Source organism: Pelophylax lessonae (genome assembly GCF_965119305.1).
Source record: "Pelophylax lessonae genome assembly, chromosome: 7".
Lineage (NCBI taxonomy): Eukaryota > Metazoa > Chordata > Amphibia > Anura > Ranidae > Pelophylax > Pelophylax lessonae.
In genome coordinates this window covers 240,975,735-240,987,980 of record NC_138774.1, presented here as the reverse complement: position 1 = coordinate 240,987,980, position 12,246 = coordinate 240,975,735, and the positions used below count along the sequence as shown (strand labels likewise).

General features: G+C 48.4%; 1 protein-coding gene across 3 annotated transcripts in view; it reads right to left on the bottom strand.

Moving 5' to 3' along the window:
- GAPVD1 (GTPase activating protein and VPS9 domains 1) overlaps nucleotides 1-12,246 on the bottom strand; it is a 284,263-nt gene that overhangs the window by 91,957 nt on the left and 180,060 nt on the right. For all 3 annotated transcript variants that reach the window (XM_082263589.1, XM_082263587.1, XM_082263588.1), the window contains one exon: nucleotides 10,308-10,459. In XM_082263589.1, the coding sequence (XP_082119715.1) occupies nucleotides 10,308-10,459 (152 nt within the window). The remainder of the gene's footprint in view (nucleotides 1-10,307; nucleotides 10,460-12,246) is intronic.

Here is a 12,246-nt window from a genome sequence, read left to right as displayed (position 1 = left end):
TAGTGGGCACCACTGTCTTCTGCCATTCTTGATGTTAAAGGGGATAGAAACAACACCCGATATCCATACTTTTGCGCTTAGAGATGAGTATAGGCTAAGAATGGCATTCAGAAACATTCCTGAAAATTTGCTTAGAAACGTTTCTAAGTCCATTGCACTATTGAACACCTTCTCCGCGTCCAAAAAGAGGAGCAGAGAAGGCAGTCGGTGTGCCCAACCCATTGGATGATATCTATAATGGGCATAGTCCTGGCGCTCATATTTATGAGTTGGGACATTACCAAGGAGAGGCGGAGGGCTAAGAGTTTTGCGTAGAGCTTTGCGTCTGTGTTTAATAAGGATATGGGTGTGTAATTTGCTGGGGAATCTATTAATTCACCTGGTTTTGGAAGTGTTACTATTAGGGCTTCCAGAGATTCCTTAGGGATTTTCCCAGTTAACGCATAATTATGTGTGGTGCATAAGTGGGGGAAAAGAATATTAAAAGTGTCTGTAATATTTATTGGAGAACCCATCTGGTCCTGGAGCTTTGTGGAAGGGGAGGGCTTTACCTTCAATATATTTTCATAAAGAACAACATGAACAGAAATTGTCAGTGATACATAGCAAAGTGAGTGGAAAGCCTGACCTAATTAACTATAAATACCAGACAGGAGACCCTATGCCTATTTAAAGTAGAAGTTAGTACCAGTGCTGTGTCTGCAAACAGGGTGCCATCTTAACCCCCCAGATACCCCATCTGGGAGAAGAACTGCATTGGGGGTGAGGGTTTTAATAGTTTTGTGGACTTCATATTGGGTAAAGGGGGCTGATAAGGCTGTAAGTTGAGCAGTAGATAGTGAGGGTAAGTGTATATATAAAGGAGAGAGAAGCATTTATGTTTTTGGAGCATGGAGGGGTGTTAGTATCTGTCTCCTGTAAGTTGTACAATGTGGCATAGAAGGATACAAATGTGTTACGTATGTCTAAGGGATTAGTCATGCGTGTCCCTTGTGAATTTAGGAGGAAGGGAATTTTTAAAAGGATTTGTTGCCTTTTAACCTGTTTAGCCAGGAATGCTTCAGCCTTGTTTAATGAGTAGGAATGTAGTTTTAAACGTTTGACGTAGTAGTCAAACCTATGATGTAGAAGTTCTCCTAGCTTATATCTGCGTTCTCTGAGCTCATTTAGTAGTTGTCTAAATGGGTAAGATATTGTTTATCTAGGGCAGGGGTACTCAAATGTAAACTTGAAAGGTCCACTTACAAATTTTCCATTCAGTCCGAGGTCCGGAAAAGTGACCGTCAAATTCCAAATACAGAACGCCAACAACAAAAAAAGGCATTCCCCAAAACTTGCCCCCATCCAATGCAGAGTGACCATGTGCGTGCCCCCATTAATGCAGAGCAACCGTGTGTGTGCCCCCATTAATGCAGAGTGACCAGTGTGTGTGCCCCAAATAATGCAGAGTGACCAGTGTGTGTGCCCTCAATAATGCAGAGTGACCAGTGTGTGTACCCCCAATAATGCAGAGTGACCAGTGTGTGTGCCCCCAATAATGCAGTGACCAGTGTTTGTGCCCCCAATAATGCAGAGTGACCAGTGTGCGTGCCCCCAATAATGCAGAGTGACCAGTGTTTGTGCCCCCAATAATGCAGAGTGACCAGTGTTTGTGCCCCCAATAATGCAGAGTGACCAGTGTTTGTGCCCCCAATAATGCAGAGTGACCAGTGTTTGTGCCCCCAATAATGCAGAGTGACCAGTGTGCGTGCCCCCAATAATGCAGAGTGACCAGTGTGCGTGCCCCCAATAATGCAGAGTGACCAGTGTGCGTGCCCCCAATAATGCAGTGACCAGTGTTTGTGCCCCCAATAATGCAGTGACCAGTGTGCGTGCCCCCAATAATGCAGAGTGACCAGTGTGCGTGCCCCCAATAATGCAGTGACCAGTGTTTGTGCCCCCAATAATGCAGTGACCAGTGTTTGTGCCCCCAATAATGCAGAGTGAAAAGTGTTTGTGCCCCCAATAATGCAGTGACCAGTGTGCGTGCCCCCATTAATCTGGACCGCCGAGGTCTGCTTCCTTCTGTCATCAGCGGGGGGGGGGGTTAGAATTGAGAGGATCGGAGTGGCTGTGTTTAGCGCTGCATGATTACAAAAAGCCGAGTACAAGTTCTTCTTACCCGACGGAGAGGATGTCCTACAAAGTCCCGCCTCCTGGACACTGGCTCCTATGATAGACGTCACCAGTGTTCTGTCTATCATAGGTAACAGCCGGCCCAGGAGGCGGGACTTTGTAGGACATCCTCTCCGCCGCAGAAGAACTTGTACTCGGCTTTTTGTAATCATGCAGCGCTAAACACAGCCAGTCCGATCCTCCCGATCCTCTCCATTCTGTCCCCCGCTGAGACAGAAGGAAGCAGACCGCTTCGGCGGTCCAGATTTTAATCCGTGTGGGTCCGGAGGCGGCCCGGAGTCCGCCTATTGAGGACCCCGGCTCTAGAGGGTGTACATTTTCCTGGTGTAAGCTCCTGGTTTATCTGGCTGGTTATGTTTAGCCCTTGTTGGGAATTATATCTATTGTGTTTTGGTTTTTTTTCCCACCCCTCATATTGACACTGCTTTGGGACGTCCCAAGGGTCTAAGAAGATATGGAGCTGTGTTCGTCAGAGAAAAGGATTTTATGTAAGACAAAAATCCAGTTTTATTGACTACTTCAGAATCCCACATAGGTCTCATTAGTTGGTCAGATCACGCCTCTATATCAAATTGTTCCCACAGTCCCAACCAACAAACCACACTATCTGGAGACTGAATTCTACTTTCCTACCTAACCGGACACCAAATTAAATCCAAGTTTAGGAACTACTTTAAAACTGATTGTAAATCTGTCGATGATCAATCCATGGTAAGGTTGACCCACAAAGCTTTTCTACAAGGTCTTCCTATTAAATTTGGGGCTCAGGAACGGAAGCAACAGTCAAGGGATAAATTCCCTACTACACCAGATCAAAACCCTAGATCCGGGGTCCTCAATAGGCGGACTCCGGGCCGCCTCCGGACCCACACGGATTAAAATCTGGACCGCCGAAGCGGTCTGCTTCCTTCTGTCTCAGCGGGGGACAGAATGGAGAGGATCGGGAGGATCGGACTGGCTGTGTTTAGCGCTGCATGATTACAAAAAGCCGAGTACAAGTTCTTCTGCGGCGGAGAGGATGTCCTACAAAGTCCCGCCTCCTGGGCCGGCTGTTACCTATGATAGACAGAACACTGGTGACGTCTATCATAGGAGCCAGTGTCCAGGAGGCGGGACTTTGTAGGACATCCTCTCCGTCGGGTAAGAAGAACTTGTACTCGGCTTTTTGTAATCATGCAGCGCTAAACACAGCCACTCCGATCCTCTCAATTCTAACCCCCCCCCCGCTGATGACAGAAGGAAGCAGACCTCGGCGGTCCAGATTAATGGGGGCACGCACACTGGTCACTGCATTATTGGGGGCACAAACACTTTTCACTCTGCATTATTGGGGGCACAAACACTGGTCACTGCATTATTGGGGGCACAAACACTGGTCACTGCATTATTGGGGGCACGCACACTGGTCACTCTGCATTATTGGGGGCACGCACACTGGTCACTGCATTATTGGGGGCACAAACACTGGTCACTGCATTATTGGGGGCACGCACACTGGTCACTCTGCATTATTGGGGGCACGCACACTGGTCACTCTGCATTATTGGGGGCACGCACACTGGTCACTCTGCATTATTGGGGGCACAAACACTGGTCACTCTGCATTATTGGGGGCACAAACACTGGTCACTCTGCATTATTGGGGGCACAAACACTGGTCACTCTGCATTATTGGGGGCACAAACACTGGTCACTCTGCATTATTGGGGGCACGCACACTGGTCACTCTGCATTATTGGGGGCACAAACACTGGTCACTGCATTATTGGGGGCACACACACTGGTCACTCTGCATTATTGGGGGTACACACACTGGTCACTCTGCATTATTGAGGGCACACACACTGGTCACTCTGCATTATTTGGGGCACACACACTGGTCACTCTGCATTAATGGGGGCACACACACGGTTGCTCTGCATTAATGGGGGCACGCACATGGTCACTCTGCATTGGATGGGGGCAAGTTTTGGGGAATGCCTTTTTTTGTTGTTGGCGTTCTGTATTTGGAATTTGACGGTCACTTTTCCGGACCTCGGACTGAATGGAAAATTTGTAAGTGGACCTTTCAAGTTTACATTTGAGTACCCCTGCTCTAGAGGCAGGAGCCTTTGCAACCGCAGCCTGCAAAACTTTGTGGCCGAATGCAGCATCCGAAGATGCAAGGACATCCACTTTATAAAACTTTGTGAATGTATGCACAAACTACCACGTAGCCGCCAGGGAAAGAAGGAACTTGACCCTTAATAGAATAGGCCTGCACCACCATCTGTCTGATCCGCCTGGGAATGGTCGCAGCAGACGCAGCCTGCTCCTTATGAGATCCATTTGTAAGGACAAACAGAGAATCAGATTTATCAATCGACTCAGCGGCTGCCAGGTACACCCTGATTGCCCGAACCACATCCAAGGAGTGTAAGGCAATTTCTTTAGGATGTTTTGGCTTAGGACACAGACGGCAACACAATATCCTCATTTAAATTAAATCCTGAAACGATCTTAGGAAGAAACGCCTGACAGGGTCGTAACACCACTTTGTCCCTTTGAACCACCAGGTAAAGTAACCGACAGGACAATGCAGCCAACTCCGACACCCTACGCACATAAGTAATAGCCACCAAAAAGGCCACCTTCCGTGACAGAGTGAGCAGAAGTTCACAAATATTTTAAAAAGGAGGCTTTTGAAGTACCGGCAGTACCAAAATGAGATCGCATGGAGGTACCAGGGATCTCACCGAAGGAGCCAGATGGCGAACCCCCTGCTTGAAAGTGTGGACCAAGGAATTCGCAGCCAAACGGCCTTTGAAAAAATATTGCCAAAGCGGAAATCTGGCCCTTGATGGTGCCCAGAGCCAAATGTTGATCCACACCTAGTTGTAGAAACTCCAGCAGACGAGACACAGAAAAGGAATGGTGAGAAACTCCCCGAGAATCACACCAAGTAACGTATGCCATCCAAACTCGACGATAAACCTTCCTGGAAGTAGACTAGCTTTCAACAGTGTAGGAATCACCGATTCTGACAGCCCTCTGTCCTTCAGCACCAGGCTTTCAATAGCCATGCCGTTAAAGTCAGCGACCGTAAAGCAGGATGGGTGATCGAAGATCCTCTCTGAGAGGAAGTTTACAAGGAGCATCGGCTACCAGCCTTATTAGGCCTGTGTACCAAGACCGGCGAGGCCAGTCTGGTGCCACCAGAATGACTGGAATCCCTTCCACCTCGATTCTGCGTAGCATTCGCAACAGAAGTTGTATTGGGGGAAAAGCGTAAATCAGACGATACTGACCCCAAGGGGCCATCAGGGCGTCTGCAGCGTCGGCCAGAGGATCTTGAGACCTTGACACAAACCTCTGCACTTTCCTGTTGAGACAGGAGGCCAACAGGTCCACATCGGGAGTCCCCCACCGGAGACACAAATGATGAAACCCCTCTGGATGGAGAGACCATTCTCCCTTATTTAATGTCTGCTGACCAAGGCAGTCTGCCTGTCATTTCCCCCCCCCCCCCCAAATGTGCACAGCAGAGAGGGCCGGAATATATATTGATCTGCCCACCTTAGGATGCCGAATACTTCCTGGGCCGCCATGACACTTCTTGTGCCCCCTTGACGACTGACATATGCCACAGCCGTGGCATTGTCCAATAGTATCCTTACTAGGCACCCCGTCCACTGGGACAGACAAAGCCTGATGGCTCGAAACTCCAGGATGTTGATCGGCAGACTGGACTCCTCTCGAGTCCAAACTCCTTGAGCTCAGTGAACGCCCAAGACACCTCCCCACTCAGACAGGCTGGCATCCGTGGAAACCACTATCCAATACAGGGGAACAAAGGACTCCCCTAGACGAATCGCTGGATAGCAGAGCCACCAGGTCAGAGCCTCTCGTACCCCAGCTCAACAGGATCAGATTGTCTAGCGACTGTGGATCCTTGTTCCATTTAGCAAGAATCTCCCTTTGCAGAGGTCTAGTATGGAACTGAGCAAACTGAACCGCTTTAAAGGTGGAAACCATCAGGCCCACCACTTGCATGCAAGTTCTGAGAGACGACCGACGGTTGGACAACAGGAGCTGAATCGCATCCTGCAACTTCAGCAGTTTCGCCTGCGGAAGAAACACCCGGGCCGAGGCTGAATCCAGTGTCAGACCCAGGTAGTCCAGCTTGGTGGAAAGAGAGCTGATTTTTGAAAAATCAGTGTCCAGCCGAATTCTTGCAGAGTCCGCACAATGTAATGTCAAAGTCGACTTGTAGAGGCCAATGAAGACACTGCACGCAGAATCAGATCGTCTAGGTATCCCAACACCGCAATGCCCTTCTGCCTGAGCAAGGCCAACACTTTTGTGAACATCCGAGAAGCTGAGGCGAGATCAAAGGGTAAAGCCAGGAATTGATAGTACTCCTTGTCCACGGCAAAGCGAAGAAACCGCTGGTGCCCGACATATATTGGGATACGAAGGTAAGTGTCCTTTAGATCAATAGAGGCCAAAAAATTCCCTTGATGAAGGAATGCCACTACCATGTGAATGGACTCCATCCCAAATTTCTGAACCCACACAAAGTGGTTCAGAGACTTGAGGTCCAAGATCAGGTGGACCTTGCCTTCCTTTATGGGAACAGTAAACTAGTTTGAATAAAAGCATTCAAAACGTTTCAAATCTGGAGCCGGCACAATGACTCCTTGTGCCAACAGGTCCTGCACCACTCCTAAAGGCCCTGCAGCCGATCGTGAGAAAAGAACCTTGCAGGAGGCAAGGATCAAAACTCGATCTTATAACTGGACTGAATCAACTCGTGGACCCATTTGTCCTGAATGAGCAAGGTCCACGGATCCCGAAAGAAACAAAGACGCCACCCCCACCCCGGGTACGGGCGAGGGTGCCCCTTCAGGCAGAATAAGGCTTGTCTACGGAACCAACAGAGCCCGCTTTTGACTTACCAGTCCAGGGTCTCTTGGAGCCACACGCAAAGGTACGGGTGGATCTTGAACCCTTGCCCTGCGATCCAGACAGATGAAAGGGCCGCTTGTGAGGCGAGAAAAAAAGAACCTAGTATACGACGAGGTTCCTTGCCTTTAGCAACCTTCGGAAGCAAAGTACCCTTACCTCCCATAAGACCTTTAATGATCTCCTCCATAGAGGCACCGAATAATTGGTCTCCTACAAAAAGGAAAATCAGTCAATACCTTTTTAGATGGCTGGTTGGCTAACACGTGCTTCGACCATATCATGCGGCAAAGGATCTCCGCCATCACAGATGCTCTGTCAAAGGGGCCACCTCCAAGGATGCGTCGCAGATGTACTGTAGCCCCAGAATCAAATGATCCGCCAGCTCAGGAGGATGCATATCCCCTTACAGATCCTGGCATAAGATTTTTGCCCATTCTGTTAAAGTCTGGGATACCAAGGAGATAGCAAACACTGGCATCAAAATTGAACCCACCACAGTAAAAAAAGGTATCGGACCAGAGCCTCAGCTCTCTTGTCCACAGGGTCATTAAAGGACTGGGAATCCTCCACTGGTAAAAGTGTGGCTTTATTAAACCTGGAAACCTGAGAGTCCACCGTCGGAGGAACCGTCAGCTTCTTCAAGAGACTCCTCAAAGGGATATCTCCTAGTGAAACACTTAGGTATTCCAACCATGCGTTTCAGGGATCCCCACTGACTAGACACAATCTTGTCAAAATAGGCAGGAAAGGGAAACAAGGAGTCCTCCAACTTTAATGTTTCCCGCACTGACACAATCAGTCCCTCCACCAGCGCCTTTTAATGCGCGGCTACAGTGGAAGAGGATTCCTCCTCACCGTTCGAGCACTCATGGTGCACGGACGAAGACCCAGTGGGTTGACTCGCATTCGCGGCTGCCAATTTCCCCTCAGACTCTGAGGAGGAAGGGGATGCAGGTGAAGGCGGGGGGTGCTTTTGCAGGGCCATATCAACCTTTGACACAAGTGACTGCAGGGCCGCTGTCATGGCCGTCAGGGCAGACTGAGACTCAGAGGTTCCCGCAGCTTTTAAGAGTGGGTCAGACAGCGATACTCGCTCCAGGTGCTCCATGATTAAATCAGAGGTTGCAAAGTGCAAAAAGAAAACATTTTTTTTGCAAAGAACCCCCGTCACACTGCTACCGCTGTGGTACTACAAAGATCAGCGCACCAGCAGCGCTGCTATAGCAGAGAAGGGGCTGTATACCCGCAGGGACTCACCACCATACACTCAGAACTGGGAGTTCCAAACTGCCTGCCACGCTGCGATCAGAAAGGAAGAGGAATCGCTGACACGGTCACTAATGGCCCCCGCCGCACGTCACTGCTCCAGACTTCAAAAAAATGGCTGCCGCACTGACTATAATGGGAAACTCCAAAAACATGGCCGCCAGACTACACAAACACTGCCACAGAGGCTGAATACAACCATCCACCACAAAATGGCAGAGCTGCGAAAAGGACCCCACTGGACCCAAAAGGTACTTGTAGTCCACTGGGGGGGGGGGGGAGCCCCCACAGGGACCCCCCACACAGCCATTGCTGCAGGCAGACCAGAAAGGAGCCGCCAGCGGCGCGCTCCCACCGCCCTCCAGTCCATCACCAAACAGGGACATCCCTCACGTGCACCCCGAGAGGGGAAGGGGGGTAGGTGAGGGAGACCATTACAGGGGAACCCCACCAATGAAGGGGGGGGGGGGGATCATGAGGGAAGGAGGGGCACAGAAGGAACCTACCAACCCGAGGAAGGGCCCGCGTCCACCCGTGCATTCCCCAGAGAAGAGAGGGGGGACACTACTCACCACACCTGGGAACCAAGCAGGTATTACTCCTGGCAGTCCACCACACCATCTTGGAATGGGGGGCTGCAGCCAGAGGTACATTCCGACTCTTGACCATTGTCTTGACCAGGGATATGTGTCCTTGCGAGGTTATTTCACGGCCAACCTAGCATGGAACTAATAGTTGGGTCGCGCTCGCAGGCCAGACTGGAAAGACCGCAAGGATCTATGAAATCCAGTGCGCCGCCCAGTACAGCTGTTGACTGCAATTCCCACAGGAATTGTAGTTCACACAGGAACAGAAAATAACATCACGCATGCATCTCCAAGGATCGTATAGGTCTTCATGGTTTATAAAGGATGTGAGGGCTGAGGTTCTGCATCTGTCGGGATTAGTGGAATCCAGTGAGGGGTCAAGGTCATTAAAGTAACCACAGAGTACTAGCTGAGTGTTTTTGTATGGATTTAATTTATCCCTTAGTTTTTTGTTAAATTTACATTGGGAAGTGTTATGTGCATAGACGTTTACCAGAGTCAGGGGGTGATTATCGATATTGGCTGAGAGAATTATGAAAAAAAAGGAAGGGACCGCGCTCATAAAATACATATACATTAAAGTCCAGCAAACATTGTGAATATAGTGTCCAAATAATTGTGCTCAATAGATAAATATGCTCAATAAACATATGTGCTCAAAAATGATGTTGAATATAGTGGAATCCTTTATTTCAGACCACCAGCCACTTGTGTTCGTGGGTTAGTGCTCTCCTTCAACACCACATGCACATCCCACTTACCGAATATCATTGACCCCTATTACAGGCAGTCAAAATCAGCTTGAAATCAAGGGTGAACTCCACTACCCTGAAGGATGAGGTTCTCATTCAGATATCCACATAGCGGAACCACCAATATACATGAAGAACCCAGGAGGAAGAAAGGAAGAATAGGGAGCATTTATGGTGTAGTATGTTAAGAATCCATTTATTTAAAACAAGTAGTAACTTACAGTTTCAGTATACAATTTACAGCTGAGTGGATGCAGCTTCTAGCAGGAGACCCAGCGGACCCAGTTTCAGAAGACAGCGGGATAAAGTCCGCTGTCGGCTGACATCACAAAGCCTGTCCAAGTTCAGGAAAGATCACGACCATATGGGGAGGCAGAGAAGACAGCGGTGACTGGTAGTCACCAGCTCTCTGCTCAGGGAGCCCTGAGAACCAAGCGATCGGCAGTGTTTGATCGCTCGGTTCTCAGTCTTAGAGCCGGCGGGGCACAGATTCAGGATCGGACCGATGCTGCATCCATGTAGGCAAGATTAAAGAAAAAAAAAAAAAAAATCCCATACTTTAAGTAGGATTTCTATGTACCTCATTCTCAGACATCATTCCAGGTGTAAGTTGGGGTCCTGTCCCCAGTGAGATTACAAGAACCTCCTCTGGTTGCTCTGAAGGTGCGACATCCTGTGGGGAACTCTCGTGTTCCGCCTCCAACAGACTGGTTTTGCTCCTACTGCGGGTAACTTATGAAAAAACAAAAAAACAAAACCAACATCAGATTTTGCGCTAAAGTGCATCTTTTATCTACATAAACAGAGTATAGTGAAACGTGTAGTGATAATGCTGCACAGACAAAAGGTAACAAACACAATTAGGCCTCTTGCATATGGTACGGATGTTTGAGCAGCAGCATTTCTGGACGTAAATTTCAGGCGTTTGTGTTACACGTATTTGTGTATACAAAACATTCCTTATGGAAAAATCTATGAAAATACTAAATATTTTGCTCATATGCATATACAGGCGCAACATACTGACCGGGAAAGCAGATTTGTATTCTACTCCAGAATACGCATCGCTTGTTTACAGACCTGTGTGTGAACAGGCACATTGTAAAACAATGCTTTGCTGGCTTCACCTTTTACCTTCATTGTTTTTTCTGGTTCTATTTTTTTTCTCTGTGGGCGGTTCTAGACACAACGTAGCCACGCCCCCAACGCCAGCCGGAGACTTCTTTCTGATACATGCGGGACGCCGCAGCTTGACACAGATGTATTGGATATCCTGCTCTCTTATTTGCATGTTCTAATAAGTGCAATTCTTTTAATGAAGTTACATTTTATTACCGTATCACGCTATGTACCTTTTTTCCTTTATGGATTATCTCCTGTGGGCCCTGCCCTTCCATATGGGAGGATTGGCTTGCTAGTATCTGCTCTAGCTCTCCCTGAATTTGCGGATCTGAAGGAGTTCTATATGGGCTATTTTTCTGGTTTCCCCCTATCAGATAAGTGCCCTGTGGTCTTTTTATTAAGTTAGAAGACCATTGGAATCTGGTAAGCAGCCTTAACCACTTGCCGACCGATCACTCGAGCTCTACTGCGGCAAAGTGGTTAGTTCCCATGCAGCGACGTAGACCTACGTAGCTGGACTCCTCCCCTTGTGGGCGGCGGAGGCTCGCTCCCGCTGTATTCAGTCACAGCGGGAGTCGGGCCAGGGGAGGAGCGGCGGCGATCGCCGCTGCTCTTCCCCGATCGTCGGGGAATAGAGTCTGGAGATCCGCCCGCTTGTGTAAACAAAGCGGGCGGATCTCCGAAGTGACAGACAGTGACAGATTGCAGGGTTCAGCATAGCTGAACATGCGATCTGTCCCTGTGTCACTCAGTCTCCTCCTCCCACACATGTTAGTAAGCACCAGGCATACATTAACCCCTCCCTCTCCAATAAAATTAACCCCTTCCCTGCCAGTGTCATTTTTACAGTAACAGTGCATATTTATAGCACTGATTACTGTAGTAATGTCACTGGTATCCCCAAAAGTGTCAAAAATGTCAGTCAAGGGTCCGATCTGTCCACAGCAATGTCGCAGTCCCGCAAAAAAAAAAAAAAAAAATCACCGATCGCCGCCCTTACTCGTTAAAAAAAAAAAACACCAAAAATTACAGAGGGGAATTTCATATAAAAAAAATGTGAAAAATATTGTTATTTTTTCAAAATTTACGCTCTTTTTTTGTTTATAGCGCAAAAAGTAAAAATCGCACAGGTGATCAAATACCACCAAAAGAAAGCTCTGTTTGTGGAAAAAAAAGGACGTAAATTTCGTTTGGGTACAGCGTTGCACGGCCACGCAATTGTCAGTTAAAGTCGCACAGTGCCGAATCGCAAAAAGTGGCCTGGACGTAAGACAGCAAAATCCTCTGGTGGTAAAGTGGTTAATTTTACACCTTCCTCGATCACGGGTGCCATCCAGGGGAAGCTCTGCTGGACATTCTGCTATTACTGGGACTTGTGGTTCCTCTCATCTGAGACT